The 17,434-nt window shown below is 32.8% G+C and overlaps 1 protein-coding gene across 1 annotated transcript; it reads left to right on the forward strand.

Moving 5' to 3' along the window:
* The first annotated feature begins 3,136 nt into the window (after nucleotides 1-3,136).
* On the forward strand, nucleotides 3,137-3,715 carry LOC148567192 (uncharacterized). The gene has a single exon (XM_088484531.1). It carries the CDS (start codon nucleotides 3,137-3,139, stop codon nucleotides 3,713-3,715), a length of 579 nt encoding a protein of 192 aa, XP_088340657.1.
* Nucleotides 3,716-17,434: the final 13,719 nt, after the last annotated feature.

Raw genomic sequence — 17,434 nt, forward strand, 5'->3', positions numbered from 1 at the left:
CAAAATTGGGTTTTTAGGTTAGAGAATTTGGGATTTTTGTCAAAATGAGTAAGATTATGTTAATTGACAATATTAGTATCTCACAAATATCATTATTGTCATATTTTTAGAGTTGTAGAGTTATTGGACATCATTTGGTAGCTCGTTGACGCGCTTAGAGTTACTTTCGGGTCTTTGAAATCAAGTTGTGAGTGGATATTATATCTATAATTATTTTTAAATATATTATTATTAATATTTATGTTGAATCATTATTTTTGGAGTTTGAAAATATTTTATTATTGTAATTTTTGAATATTAAAAAATAAATATTGATTTGTGAAACTTATAATTTTATAAAAATACACACGAGACGATATTCATATATTTTGTAAAGCATACATGTTTTCTTATTTGACTTTATTGAATTTTAATTAAATTTTAGTATGCAATATTATATATATTTGATTTGCTATGGAATTTAGTAGTATGTTATAAGCATTAGAGATTTTTATAAGTGATTTGGTTAGGATTGGTTTCGGAGACTTTGACTAGAAAATCGTAGTTAACGTCGGTTATGACATTAACTTAGATGCATCTGACTCAGACCTCAACTAGCAGGGGCGTTGCTAGCCTAACGTGTAGGCCACATGTTGGATCTGTTATACCGTACGGGCGCACTAGAGGAAAGGGCTACCCTTAGAGGTGGAGCTGCCCTAAGTGTGTAATATCGATTTGATTTGACTTCTGAAATGAGAACTCCCATTTCAGTTCATTCCGCTTTATTATTTATCTATTTGTTTGTATAATTAATTAATATGAATTCTTCATCTTTGGAAAGAAATTTAATTTTTATGGTAAAATTTGTATTGTCTCGTGTGGGTTATAGATGTAATATTTGCTCACTGAGTTACAAAACTCATCCTATTATATTCCCATATTTTTCAGATACAGGAGTCATTCCAGGTTCCATTCCACCTACCCCTCAGTAGATCTTAGTTATTTCAGTGAGCGCTTCTTCTTTTCAAGGGCTAAGTAATTATGTAATGGAACCTTTACTCAAAGTCTAGATTATGTCAATGCTCCATATGCCACAGGTAAGATTCTCGTGTGGGTTATGTTATTTTGAATCTCAAACTGTTCAGATAGTAATTATAATTTGGCTATGCAAGACTTATAGATTTAACTGTATACTCTCGTTATCAACTTAATATATATATATATATATATATATATATATATATATATATATAATGCGTATTTTGGACATGTTTGGTTATGGCTATGATTGGAATATGTTGTTGTTGTTGTTGTCTCTGGATATGGATGTTTATTATTGATACAGGAAGATAGTATTTATGTTGGTAAGGTTCTAGGAACAGAGGGGGTGTTGTCCGTTTTTCTGAAAATTTGGTCATTTGGCTTGTTGAGGGAGTTGTCCCTTGAGCATTAGTCATGACTTAGTTCGAGTCATGACAAAGTGGTATCAGAGTCTTAGGTTTCCTGTGTAATATGGAGTAAGTGTCATGTAGTAATATCACAATTGTGCAAATGGAAGCCGGCTTATTTTTACAAGGTGTGATGTTACTAGAGGCCTATAGGAAGTTGTCTTCAATCTTTTGGTCTCATAATTCTTTCTGTCTATCCGATTGTCTTTGAACCCCATATACGTATCTCGTTGATGATTCGATCATTTTATTTACTCAATAGGTGGAAGATGCCACCTGAGAAAAGACGTGGTGGAACTGTTAATGCTCTTGATACTGCTGAATCCAATAGGGCAGTTTCTCCGCCACTTGGAGCACTTCGACAATGACCAAGGAGACAAAGAATAGCTGATATGCGCGGAGAAGGGATACCCCGTGAGGGAGTTCAAGAAAACCTTGTAGTAGGAGTGGCTCAAGCAGACTTAGCAGCTGAACTGAGGGGAATGAATCAAACCCTTTATGCAGTATTACAGGTCCTAACAAATCAAAATAGGAGCGAAGCAGGACTTTCTAATGTGTTAAATCCTCAGCCTCATAGAGTTCATCAATTGTTTGTGGATCAAGAGCCTCCAATTGAGAAGTATTTGAAGTTAAATTCGTCCACTTTCAATGGAGATTCATTGGATGAAGATCCACAACAATATCTAGAGGATGCAAAGAAAGCTATTCGGGCTCTCAAGTGCACCAAGGAATGGGCCGTTGAGTTAGTATCCTACAACTTGCATGGTTCAGCAAGATACTGGTATGAGTCTCTTCTTGAGATTAAAGAAGCAGCTGGATTACCTCCTTCTTCTTGGGAAGAGTTCACTGAAGAGTTTCTTACTCGATTTTATCCAGCTAACAAGCAAGCAGAAGATGCAATTGCCTTTGAAAGATTAAGGCAAGAGAATATGACAGTGACTGAGTATGCTAAGGAGTTTACTAGACTTTCTAAGAGTTCCCCGTACTTGGTGAATTCTGAAGAGATGAAAGTTTGTTGGTTTGTTCGTGGGTTGGTAGAACCTATGTTCACTACTCTTATGCCTGAAGTCGGATGCATGTCTTTTAAAGATATCCTAAATTCTGCTTATGGAATTGAAGCTGGGATAGTGGAGAGAAATGATTTTAAGGATGTTGGTAAGAGGCCCAAGATGAAGGGGCAATTTTCTAGTGGATCTAGTTCAGGAGGATTTCAGTCTCATTATGGTCAGACTAATCAGCAAGGTTATTCGGGTTATCGAGCTCGTCCTCAAATATCTTTTGGTGGGGTTGCTTCTTCTAGATCTGCTCCTATGAGTGTTTCGAGTCCCAGACCTTTTGTTAAGGGCACCTCTCAATCTAGTGCACAAGGTTCAAATCAGATAAGACCAGCTCATCCCTACTGCCATCAGTGTGGGAGTTACCATTCTGGTATATGTTTCAAGGCTACTGGAGCATGTTTTGGTTGTGGTCAATCCGGTCATCTTAGGAGAGAATGTCCAAATGCTAGAAGAGGCTTTGCTCCAGGTATTGCACATTCTACAACACAAATGCCATCATCTTCAGCTATGTCTATTAGAAATTCTTTGGGTCCTAGTGGGAGAAGAGCTGGTGGCAGGGGTCAGACTTATAATAGAGGAGGGAGTTAGAGAGGGAGAGGTCAGGCACGTGTGTACCCTTTGACTCGTTAGGATGCTCAAGCATCTAATGCTATGGTGGCAGGTACTTTACAAGTTTGTTCTTTAGATGCTCGAGTGTTATTTGATACGGGTTCTCATTATTCATATGTATCTCCATATCTTGCATCCCGTTTCGATAAACAACCTGAATTGTTATCCCACCCATTTCATGTTGGCACTCCACTTGGAGTCTCCATGGTGGTTCGAGTCGTGTTTCGATCTTGTGTTGTTAGAATTAATATGGTTGATACCTTAGCTGACTTAATTCTTCTAGAACCAATGGAAGATATTGATATTATCTTAGGTATGGATTGGTTAGTAGCTTGTTATGCTGATGTGGGTTGTTACTCCAAACCTGTGAAGTTTGATATACCGGGTATTTCATCTTTTGCTTTTAAGGGTAACGATTGTCCCTCTTTAGCTAGCATCATCTCGTCGATGAGTGCTATGCAATTGATGGATAAGGGGAGCCAAGAATTTCTGGCAGTTGTTAGAGATGTTGATGCTGAAGTGCCTAGTCTTGATCAGGTTCCTATTGTTAGGGAATTTCCTGACGTGTTCCCTGATGAGTTACCAGGGATGCCACCTGACCGCAAAGTTGAATTTCCATAGAATTAGCTCTGGAGTCCAACCTGTGTCCATTACTCCCTATCGTATGGCTCCAACTGAGTTACGAGAATTAAAAGTTCAATTGGAAGACATGTTGGAGAAAGAATTCATTCGTCCTAGCACTTTTCCGTGGGAAGCTCCTGTTCTATTCGTAAAGAAGAAGGATAGAACGATGCGACTATGTGTGGATTATCGTCAGCTCAATAAGATGACTGTTCGCAAACAAAAATCCATTACTGAGGATTGATGATTTGTTTGATCAACTTCAAGGAGCTACCTGTTTCTCAAAAATTGACCTGTGTTCAAGGTACCATCAATTGAAGATAAAAAGAGGGAGACATTCCAAAAACTGTCTTTCATACTCATTATGGACACTATGAGTTCTTAGTAATGTCCTTTGGTCTGACGAATACGCCTGCAGCTTTCATGGACTTGATAAATCGAGTCTTCAAACCTTTCTTAGATCATTTTGTTATGGTCTTCATCGATGATATCTTGGTGTATTTGAAAAGTGCTATGGAGCATGAGTATCATTTAAGAATTGTGTTGCAAACCTTGAGGGATCATAAGCTTTATGCTAAGTTTTCTAAATGTGAATTTTGGCTTGATTAAGTGACATTTTTGGGCATGTTGTATCAAAAGATGGAATCATGGTGGATCCAAAGAAGGTTGAAGCCGTTCAGAAGTGGCCAAGGCCTACTATAGTGACGGAAATTTGTAGCTTTCTAGGGTTGGCTGGCTACTATCGGCGATTCATCAAGGACTTCTCGAGAATTTCGGCACCATTAACCAAGTTAACTCAGAAGAATGTAAAGTTTCAATGGTCAGAAGCTTGTGAGGAAAGTTTCCAGAAACTTAAGGCTTATCTAACCTCAGCACCAGTTCTTGTTTTACCTTCTGGGTCTGGGGAATTCTCAGTCTTTTATGATGCATCTCGAATAGGACTTGGTTGTGTATTGATGCAGCATGGCCACATTATTGCTTATGCCTCGTGACAACTCAAGAAGCATGAGTTGAATTATCCAACTCATGACCTGGAAATGGTAGCGGTCATCTTTGTTTTAAAGATTTGGAGATACTACCTTTATGGTGAGACCTATGAGATCTATACGGATCACAAGAGTTTGAAGTATATATTTCAACAGAAGGATTTAAATTTGAGGCAATGGAGATGGATGGAGTTGCTAAAAGATTATGATTGTACCATTTTATATCATCCTGGAAAGGCAAATATTGTAGCAGATGCCCTCAGTAGAAAATATATGGGTAGCTTAGCCCATATCACTCTTGCAAGGAAACCAATTGTTGAAGAAGTCCATCAATTGGAGGCCGGTGGAATTCAATTTGACCTTGGAGAATCAGGAGTTTTCTTAGCACATGTTCAAGCCCAATCTTCCCTGATAGAACAGATCAAGGTTGCACAAAGTGATGATTCGAAACTAATAAAGCTTATGGAAGATGTTCGCAATGGGAGGAACTTGAACTTTTCTCTTGATCAAGATGTTTTGCGTTGTGGTCAACGCTTATGTGTGCTAGATAACCCCGACTTGAAGAAAGCTATTTTGGAGGAGGCTCACAATTTTAAGTACACACTCCAATAAGATGTATCAAGATTTGAAATAATTGTTTTGGTGGGAAGGCATGAAGAAAGACATAGGAGTTTTTGTTTCTCATTGCTTAACTTGCCAACAGGTTAAAGCTGAACATAAAAGACCTGTTGGGTTATTGCAACAGATTGAGATACCTAAATGGAAGTGAAAAAGGACTACGATGGATTTTGTAACAGGTTTACCTCGTAGTTTTAAAGGTTTTGATTCAATTTGGGTGATTGTGGATAGAATGACGAAGTCAGCCCACTTTCTTCCATTGAAAACAACTTTTAGTGCAGCTCGGTATGCTCAACTTTATGTTGATGAGATAGTTAAATTGCATGGGATTCTAGTATTCATTATTTCAGATTGCGGACCTCAATTCACCTCTCATTTTTGAAAATCTTTTCAGAAAGTGTTAGGAACTCATCTGGATCTTAGCACAGCTTTTTACCCTCAAACTGATAGACAGTCGGAGAGGACGATCCAAACATTGGAAGACATGTTAAGGTGTTGTGTTCTAGATTTTGACGGAAATTGGGACAGATATCTATCTTTGATCGAATTCTCTTATAATAATAGTTATCAAGCCAGCATTCAAATGGCACCATTTGAGGCTCTTTATGGGAGAAGATGCAGGTCACCTATTGGGTGGTTTGAGGTTGGTGAGGTTAAGCTTTTAGGGCCAATTTTGGTACAAGATGCAGTTGAGAAGGTTCGCTTAATAAGAGAACGTTTATTAGCAGCTCAGAGTAGGCAAAAGGCTTATGTTGATAATCGGAGGCATAACTTAGAGTTTTCAGTGCATGATCAAGTGTTTCTCAAGGTGTCACCTATGAAGGGAGTGATGAGGTTTGGAAAAAGAGGGAAACTTAGTCCTCATTACATTGGTCCATTTGAGGTATTGGACAGAATAGGTGCAGTCGCTTATCGCTTGGCACTATCATCTGAGTTGTCTATGATTCATCCAGTTTTTCACGTATCAATGTTGCGCAAATATCTTCCTGTCCCGTCTCACGTGCTTGCACCACAAGACACAGAGCTAAAGGAGGATTTATCATTTGAAGAGGAACCCGTGGCTATAGTTGATCGCCAAGTAAAGAAACTACGTTCTAAGGAGATAGCATCGGTGAAAGTTGTTTGAAAAAATCATTCAGAAGAAGCAACTTGGGAAGTGGAGGGTGCCATGCGCAACAGATATCCGTATCTGTTTGAGTCTGAAGGTAACTATCATACTTATCACAGTATATGAGTTTGAAACTCGAAGACCGAATTTCTTAAGGGGCAGAGAATGTTATAACTGAGAAGAAAAAAGATGAGGGGCACGTGAAAAGCACGTGACTCCATTAATTCCTCTTATTCCCTTCAGGAAGGCTCCCGAAGCCCTTCCCCTCCCTTTCTCAATCTCATCTCTCTCCTTCCTCATCCCTCCTATCTTCCTAATCTTTTCCATCTTCTTATATTTTCTTATTTCAATCATACACTATCATCAAACTTCCTTCTTCTTTTCTACTCTAACTTTATTCATCTAAATTTCATTTATTACAACCCCAAATCACGGAGTTTTAACTTAATGAGTAAGGAAAGTATTCAACCTTTGAGTTTCGGTTATTATTGAGGCTTCAAGGTAACTCTTTGACTCAATAATTAGCTATATCTCAAATTTTTGTCATCTCTATACTTGTGAGTATAGCAAAATCCGAAATTAGGGTTTTTAGGTTAGAGAGTTTGGAGTTTTTGTCAAAATGAGTAAGATTATGTTAATTGACAATATTAGTAGCTCACAGATATCATTATTGTCCTATTTTTAGAGTTGTAGAGTTATTGGACATCATTTGGTAGCTCGTTGACGTGCTCAGAGTTGCTTCCGGTTCTTTGAAATCAAGTTGTGAGTGGATATTATGTCTATAATTGTTTTTAAATATATTATTATCAATATTTATGTTGAATCATTATTTTTGGAGTTTGAAAATATTTTATTATTGTGATTTTTGAATTTTTGAAATAAATATTGATTTGTGAAACTTATAATTTTATAAAAATACACACGAGACAATATTCATATATTTTGTAAAGCATACATGTTTTCTTATTTGACTTTATTGAATTTTAATTAAATTTTAGTATGCAATATTATATATATTTGATTTGCTATGGAATTTAGTAGTATGTTATAAGCATTAGAGATTTTTATAAGTGATTTGGTTAGGATTGGTTTCGGAGACTTTGACTAGAAAATCGTAGTTAACGTCAGTTATGACATTAACTTAGATGCATCTGACTCAGACCTCAACTAGCAGGGGCGTTGCTAGCCTAACGTGTAGGCCACATGTTGGATCTGTTATACCGTACGGGCACACTAGAGGAAAGGGCTACCCTTAGAGGTGGAGCTGCCCTAAGTGTGTAATATTCTATTTGATTTGACTTCTGGAATGAGAACTCCTATTTCACTTCATTTCGCTTAATTATTATCTATTTATTTGCATAATTAATTAATATGAATTCCTCATCTTTGGAAAGAAATATAATTTTCATGGTAAAATTTATATTGTCTCGTGTGGGTTATAGATGTAATGTTTGCTCACTGAGTTGAAAAACTCACCTTATTATATTCCCATATTTTTCAGATACAGGAGTCATTCCAGGTTCCATTCCACTTGCCCCTCAGTAGATCTTAGTCATTTCGGTGAGCCCTTCTTCTTTCCAAGAGCTAAGTAATTATGTAATGGAACCTTTACTCAAAGTCTAGATTATGTCAATGCTTCATATGCCACAGGCAGGATTATCGTGTGGGTTATGTTATTTTGAATCTCAAACTGTTTAGATAGTAATTAAAATTTGGCTATGCAAGACTTATGGATTTAACTGTATACTCTTGTTATCAACTTAATATATATAATGCGTATTTTGGACATGTTTGGTTATGGCTATGATTGGAATATGTTGTTGTTGTTGTCTTTGGATATGGATGTTTATTATTGATACAGGAAGATAGTATTTATGTTAGTAAGGTTCTAGGAACAGAGGGGGTGCTGTCCGTTTTTCTAAAAATTTGGTCGTTTGGCTTGCTGGGGGACTTGTCTGTTGAGCGCCAGTCATGACTTGGTTCGGGTCATGACATCTTTCATGAGCACATTGCTCGGATGGATGTCAATATTTGTGATGCCTTAGTTTAGTGGAATTTTATTTTATGCTATATGTTCTATGACTGATATTGAATTATTTTTCTGCAGAATTAAGTTGATGGTTTATTCATGTTATGTGAAATGTTCATTTTGTAATATTTGTTTTGTGTTTGATCTCAATAATTTTTTTTTAAAGTTGGACCAGCTGGAAATAGACTTGCATGAGATATTTGGCATGTAATTTCCATATTACTCATCCAAATTTGATCTATGTCGTTAAGTATATTAGGATGGTGATTGTCGTGATTCAGTCACGACATTAATGTGATAAAAGTTGTGGTAATTCCATATCTGATGTATCAGACAGACCAGATTGTTAAAGTAATAAAGGAAATAACATTCAGATGCGCGCATAAAGTTTATAAGATGTGATTATGTCAAGAAAGAATATATGTATAGCCCAAGTGGGAGATTGTTAGGAAATTACTTTAATTTCCTAATTTGCTTGTGGGCAAAACATATATTAATCATAATCACAAATTATGCTATTTCAAATTAAATGACTTATATAATGGTGATCTCATTTATTGTTATAAATGCTAAATTGAATAAGTCATAATTACTGTTGATTTGGAATTAAATGAGAATAAAACCAGATATTATCTTTTGTTCTTTAGATAATTATCTTTTGGATTTTAGATATATTATCTTTTGGACTTTAGATACTATTTTATTTGTGTTTTAGGGTTTAATAGGTATACTCAAATATAAATAGTGCCTTCAGGATTTCGGTCCCCAATATGCCAAAGCTGCCTTTATCGCTCTTTTCCCATCAGAAGAGTCACAATTAAGTCCTATTAGGGATACAGAAGGCTTTGGTTGAGGAAGAACGAAAGAATCACAAGACCAAAACAATCCTTCCATCAACTTCTGATTTCTAATTTTTGATTTATATGAGTAAAGGTACGCTTCTGCATCATAATATATTTTTGATTATTCAATATAGATGATCTAAATTAATGAAATAATTTATTCCAACATTCTCCTTGCCCCATTCATATTATACAACATCAATAGAGTTATTTTTATACTCTTCATGTTTAATTCTTATCTTTTTTATGCTATTAGTTTTCATACCCTTCATGTTTAATTCCTATCATTCTTATGCTATTAGTTGTGATGAGGGAAATCTTTGTCTTTTTCCATTAACAATCTCATCAGAACAAGAAACACTCTTTTTCTCCTTGTGATTTCCAATCGATTGAATTTTGAAAAAACCCATATTGTCGTACGAAATTCAATCGATTATGTTACACTACCAATTGATTGAATAAGAAAAAACTCATATTCTATTGCGCAATTCAATCGATTGTGTTACACTTCCAATCGATTGAATTTTGAAAAAATCTATATTATCATGCGAAATTCAATCAATTGTGTTGTACTTCTGATCAATTGAATTACCAACAAATACGATTTTCCTAGCGTTTTTACGGATGTAATGGTTCAATGGATAACAAACTCATTGATTATCATTGCCAAAATATTTATGAAGGTCACGATTAATGGAAGGTTTATTTTGTTGTTATTTTTGTTTTTAATTATTAATAAACATAATAGATGAATAATAAAAAATAATTTATAAAAAAAGGTAAATTTTATAATTAAATAATATATAAAGAATTAATTTGTAATTAAAATTAAATAAAACTATTTAACAATTATTAAAAATTTTAAAAATATATTTTATTATTGAAACCATTTAATAACCTAAACGTTATGGAACCGTCGAATTCTTTACCTCCTTTGACTACATAAACAAAATTAAACTGTTGAAAATATTTGTGTACTTATTTATGTATTACTTATTTTGTTTTATAAAGTATACTGATGAATCATACAATATTATGTTCAACCAGTAGTCCAATTAATAGAACTTAGTATAGGGGGAGAAAAAGTAGTATAAATAAAATATTAGGAGTTATAATTATTTAGTTATTATGATTATTTTGATTGAAAAATTTTTTTCTTTGTGCTTTTCTGTTCTCAATAATTATTCTTCTTCTCACTTAACAATTTTTCTCAAATTTTCTCTTAGTCTTCTATTCTTTATTAACATTTTATGATCTGAACATACACTTCTACTTTTTACACTATTTCAGTCGATATATATCTTTCTATTATTAAAGTGAACACTCACGAACAAATTAAAATAGTATATAGAATACAGAAGGTACTTTTGCCAAAAAAAAAAAGAAAGAAGAAAGGAAACCCACATATTAATTTCTCTCTATATACAAGTTTGCAATATGTATGAGAATAAATTACCGAATCCCACTAGGGAGCCAATGAAATATCTATACAATGTGTACAATGGGTTATTTATTAAGCCCAGTATCAATAAAAAATAAAAACTAACTTACCTTTTACCCTAATTTCAAAAATCGCCATTCAGTTTTATTTTAATTATAATCATCTAATCACTAGTTCAATTTTTTCCCAATCCCTTTCTGACGGCAACCCTCCCTACCCAATCCTTAAGACCTCTCTTGACTATCCCACCGCAGCAGCGGCGAGTGACCCCGCACCTCCATCAGCACCATCCAGACCCCTGCTGCTCACCCTCCAGCGCGCACCTCCTATGTTGCCGGTCGCAGCCAGTTCGCTCGTCTCCCACTTTCCTCCCAATTATTTTTGTGTAGGCTGTTTTATGGCACACGGATACCTTGAAGCAGAACGCTGTTCTTGAAGAGCATTCGTCTATGAGCACCGATGTTCGTTTTAGTCCAAGCATGCCTCGTTTAGCAACAACTTCATTTGACAAAACTGCCAAGGTTTGGGACATTGATAATGTTAGTTGATTCTTTTTCTTTTGACTCTAATGAAATGTCATTTTGTGCGAAATTATTTCTATGGATTCTGAAGGGTTTAATTATTTTTTGTGCTGAAAAATGTTGCACACCAAAATATTGTTGAAAGTTGCTTCTGAAGATTAAAAAGGGTTTGAAGTTTTTTTATCACAAAGATAAATTGCTAACTAAGTAATATAAGAAATAGACAAATAAAATATAGTTTTATTCAAAAACAAACTAAAAGTTGATTTGACCATTGGAATAAGTCAATTAATTTTAGGCCATCTTTTCTATAATTTGTTTAATATACGCTATTTTTTGCAGAATAGCTGCAAGTTTTCTTTGATTTTTATGTCAAGCTTTTGCCAAAAATAAGCGGCATATCATGGAAGGAAGAGACTTTTACCAAAAATAAGCGGCATAATGTAGAAGTGGTATTCTGGATTTCTTTTAGCATGCATCCAACTATGATTTAGCTTCTTTTTAATTACTAGCAACATATCATGCATATAATAACAAAAGAAGACTTTATATAGTAGCATATATGCTGTCTGATTGTGCTGTTGGTGGTGGCATTGGATTTTAATTAAGAATGTAATAATTGAATAAAAGTTCTTAATTTGTTAGATGTTTATTATCAACTAAAGTATATGTTTATTTTATTATTATGCAGATGGTTCATTTATTCGAAAAGTGGATGTTTATTTTACTTATAATATTGATCTTTTGGTTGATTTGCTGAATTCTGCATGTACATGCTCCACTAATTTCTTTTGTTAAGTTGTTTCAGATTAATGGAGAAAAATTGGATTAGACCTAGTTTATGTTTTCTTGAATTGAAGTTGGGTTTGAGTTAGGCTATGTAAACATGGTGCACGGATGAAATTTTGATTAATTTGTTAGATGTTTATTATCAACTAAAGCAGATGTTCATTTACTATGTATGCATATGTTCATTTTATTTGTGTTAGAATTGAGTTTCACTCTGTTTTATTGGTTATAGTGAAAGCAATTATTTAGTTAATCATTTAGTTATGCTTTTTTGAGGTTAAGACTTTTTTTCATAAATTGTTGATTATCTTATAAAGCTTGAGGTTAATGAGTTCTTGTTACATACTAATAATTGATATGCCTGAAAATTGAGCTGTGTTCCTACTTTTCAGTGCACATCGACTATCGCATGAGTTACAAAATTGAAGAGCAAGGAAGAGAAAGAAGGATCACAGGTACAATCTCTAGCAGCCAAAATGTTGAAGAAAGATTACAAGTAGAGAGCTTCTGACAAGCTTACTTAACTTAGCCTTGAAGAGCTTAACACTGTCATCATGATGCAGCATTTCTTGAAGATTCTTCTTATGTTAACACACTTTTAAATATTGATGACTAACTATTAGCTTTCTAGTATTTCTCTAAACTATAAATTATATATCTCGTGTAAATGTTATGTAATAAAAGAAAATTTAATTTCAAATTAAGACTATTTGTTTTTCAAGTTAATATCAATGTTTACACAAATCGTATTTTAATCTATAATTCCCAAACCAAAAAACAAAAGAAACACGTAGAGCATGCAGATGCAAAAACCAGAAAATTAAGTAAAGGACAAACGGTATACCCAAAATAAACATCCACTCTAAAAAGAAAGGAACAATTCACATACACAGTAAAATGAACATCTACATTAGTTGATAAAAAACAACTAAGCAATTGACAAAAAATACCAGTCGTGCATCATGTTTAAATGGCATAACTAGAACCCAGCTTGAATTCAATCAAATTAAACTAAATCTAGTTCAACCGGCATAATAAAAAAAAACTTGCAGGGCATGTGCAATTGAAATCAAGTAAAAGATAAATAATTTACCCAAAATAACCATCTACTTTAGAATGGAAAGAACCATCTGCAATTATACTAAAATGAACATCCGATTTAGTTTAAATGGCTAAAGAAAAATACAATTTAGTATTTGTTTTACAAATCTAAATGTCACATAACCTTGTTATAACTTAATCACTTATATCTAACTGCAACAACTCCAAGCATATTTGAATTCATTGAATGGTACACTAAATCTAATTTTACAATATGACTAAGTTCTGTCTCATCAGTTTCTAGCTCAGTCACGTCCGTCACTTCCACGACCTGCAATCGAACACAAACAAAAAAAAACAACCAAAGAAATTAAGTGACATATGGTATTATGACATAGATATTAGCAATGTAAACCACCAAGAAAATGACTAACTTAAACAGGATTAAGCGTGTTAGTAAAATTTCAATTTATAATAGGCACCATGCTCACAATATTTTTTAACAAATTCTTCTTATCAGGAAAAATTATATTAAATTTAATCCAAATCAAATAAACATCTAAATTAGAATGAAAATAACTATCGACCTACCTAGTAAAATAAACATCTAGCCTATATTAACTACTTTACACTGAAAGTGCATCAAAATTAAATTCTAGAACATATATCTATACTCCCCTTCATGAAAAAGAACCATTGGAGCTCTAAGCCATAGAAACAAAAATAGAAAATGGATATATACAAAACACTATTCTCTCTAGGATATACATTCTTTGCGGCCTATAACTTACATTTTCTGTATTTTATTTTATTTATGTCAATTTAGTTAGACTATAGTATAAGATCTTATCTATGAGTTAAGACTTATTTAGAGACTATAACTCAAAGAAACCATCTTAAAATAGAATTCTAAATAGAGAAAACTAGAAAAGAAGCATTTGTACTAGCTTTCCAAGAGTGAAATCAAAGGCTGCACCAGCAACACCAGCACCTACAATGATGATATCATAACATCCTTCTGAGACTTCTGGTGGAGTTCATGTACCATTTTCTGATGTCTTTATACTTTGTGCATGTGTTGTTGCACTTGGAACACTAAGTTTTCTCTTATTTGATGCAGAACCGTACAGAACAAGTACAAGCACCAAACCAGAAGCTATGACACTTCCAAAAATGAACGTATAATCCATTGCCAAGAAAAAGAAGATTAAAAATATAATTATAGCTTAATAATTCATTATTATTGTTTGCAGCACACAAAACAGAAATGGATGAGGATCCAAATAAGAAGGATAAGGGTAAGAGGCTAGCATCTGAAGCAGCAGCACCAACTTCAGAAAAGGATCCAAATTAAAGAAGCCATGGCCATTGTTGGAATCATCATCAGTAGCTGATAACTTTCAGCAAGTGAATGAAGCCGAAGCCGCCGCAGCTGCCGTCGCTGAAAGCTTTCATGAAACGAACATAACAGATGTGGTGATGGATTCTGAGGAGCTAGAAGTCGAATCCCATGAGCAGTTCCAAACACATGGTGAGATTATTGGATGCAAAGAAATCATAGAGCGAGCCAAAAAGTTTAATGAAAAATGTAAGCAACTACTACACCCTGCTGTATGATAATTAGTTTTAATTTCCATTATAGTAATAATAATTTCTTGAATATTTTTAATTATTCTTGTCAGTGACAGGATGTTCTTTAAGTAAGAAGTAGGGTGATAATGATAAGGATAATAAGGACAATAAGAAAAAAGATGAATAGATTCCATTCTACTTCAATTGTTAAGGCTTTTATATGTGATGAAGATTTCGAAAATCTTCTCAGAAGCCTGAAAGAAAATCTATTGTTGTATCTGTTATATACTATATGATCCAAGTGAACACAATATACACTATACAGTAGTTATAGTTAATGAATGAATGAATAGTGTACCACCATGCTTGGATGCATCTTGGAATTTGAAACTCAACTTTTGGAATAATATTATCTCTGTTGTTCTCTTAGCTAGTATTTGATTGCATAGTTTATATTATTTGAGCTATATATATATATATATATATATATATATATATATATATATATATATATATATATATATATATATATATATATATATATATATATGAACTAAATAATAGTGTTTGAAAGTTTATATTATTTGAGTTAAATAATAGTGCTTGAAAGTCAGTAATATGAATTGCATTGTTAGGAGAATACATTAAACAATACATTAAAAAAGATTTTTACTAATTAAAAATCCTACTTGAACAGTTGCTAAAAAGAATCCAGTTCCCTTCACATATCTATTATAACTTTTTGTAAAACAGCAGCAGCGCTTTGGATCAGGATAAATCACATCTAGACTCTTTTAAGGAAACAATTCATTTTAGTTGCTAAGTGGCCTTTTCTTTTTGAAATCTGCTTAAAAAATAGAGAATGAACATCCAACTTAGTGGTTCATAAAATTTCATAAAGAACATTGTGTTTGAGATTTTACATCTTCTATAGTTGAAGAACAGAAAAAAACAATGACCAAGTCTAAACAAAATGCACAACACTAACACTTTATGTTATTATTATGTTAATATAATCAACACATGTACAAAAAATGGCTCTAATAAACTGACCCATTGTGCCGGAAGCATCACCACCACCATAGAAAGTGGCATGTCCACCCTGCCAACCACCATCATAGTCAACAATGGCACCTTGAAGGTTGATAACAATAAGTAGAACAATGAGAGCAACTAGAAGTGTAGTTTGTGTATAACCTTGTGGTGATGAATGACGATGTCGGAGGGTGAACCGTCGCCGGCTGGGGGAGAATCTTCTCCGACTGGGATGTCCACGGCTGCAAGAACTAAGCAACCCTCACGACGGTGTTGCACGGTCCGCGGTGCGCACGACAGCGTCTCCCAAGGCTATGCCAATGGCGGCTGTTGCGGGTTGCGGGGTGGCACCGTTGAGAGAAGGTGAGAATTTTCGAGAAGCAATTTCCTGTAAATGAGGGGAGAGGGTTGGCAGTTTTCAATTTTGCATTATTGACGGTATGAAATTCTTATTTGAGTTGAATTTGAAATTTGAAATAAATAATAATTAATTGCTTTAATTATCATTTTACTTTAATTACGAAAATATCCCCATTATACACATTGTATAGCAATTACATTGGCTCCTCATACTTTTCCTAAATTACCTTATCACTCACATACATAGAGACTATTTATTGCAAAAAAAAAAAAAAAAAAACCCACATGTTCATTTCCCTTTTTTATTTCCGTTAGCTTGCAATATATAATATGTATAAGGATTTAGTTAATATGTGTCTCACAAATACATGATAAATTTAATTTATTATTGATAAAAAATTTTAAATATTTTTATTTAATAATATAAAATAAATATATTAAAAACTTAAATTTTTTATATTTTTAATAAAAATTTTCTCAATTTATAAATTTAATATGTATTCTTAGGTTGCATTTGATTTTTAGAACAGGATAAAACAAAAACACAAAGGACAAAGATACAAAATTAGTGTTCTTGTATTTTGTTTGATAATAAACTAGAACAAAGTATGAAAGTCTAATTTATTCTTATTTTTTTCATTCAAAAAATTTAAAAAGAAAAATATAATAATAAAAAAAATATATTTATGAAAAATTAATAAGAATAATGAAAGAAAAATAAAAAATAAATTATATCTCTTGTTAGTATCTCTATATCTTTATATTAGAATGACATAAAATATACTAATTTAGTGTTTTTAGATATAGTGGCAAAACCAAAAGGGCCAACGTGGGCTATGGTTCTCTTCTAAAAAAAAATTTTAATATATATGTGTGTTTGTGTGTGTTAAATTATTAATTATTTACTTCTAGATTTTTTAATTTATTAAACATATTTTTAGTATAAATGAATATAATAATTTTATAGATTATACTAATTTTTTAATGAGTAATTGAATAATTATTATATAGAATATATTATTTTATTTTTGTTAATTCTTAAAATAAGAATAAATACTCCTCTTTATTTTATGTACACAAAAATTTTTTTAAATTAGAATTGGCCTAAAAAATATATTTCATTAAAAGTGATTGAAAATATAATTTTTTTTTATATCTTCAATGTATTAAATATATAAAAGATTCTAAAATCTTTATTATTATATCTTTAAAAAGTACTTTTAGAATAAGTTCATTATAATAAAAAAACTAAAATTAAAAATATTATAGATTTAATATTAATTATAAGAATTTGGTCTCCTTAATATTAAAATTTTAGTTTTATCACTGTCTAAATAATAAATACAATATCTTTATTTATGTCTTATTTTTTAACTA

This window comes from Arachis ipaensis, chromosome B4, assembly GCF_059453495.1.
Source record: "Arachis ipaensis isolate K30076 ecotype BB chromosome B4, ASM5945349v1, whole genome shotgun sequence".
Classification (NCBI taxonomy): domain Eukaryota; kingdom Viridiplantae; phylum Streptophyta; class Magnoliopsida; order Fabales; family Fabaceae; genus Arachis; species Arachis ipaensis.

Excerpts from the sequence above, each read along its gene's own strand:
- LOC148567192 (XM_088484531.1), top strand. The coding sequence starts at position 3,137 with ATGGTGGCAGGTACTTTACAAGTTTGTTCTTTAGATGCTCGAGTGTTA.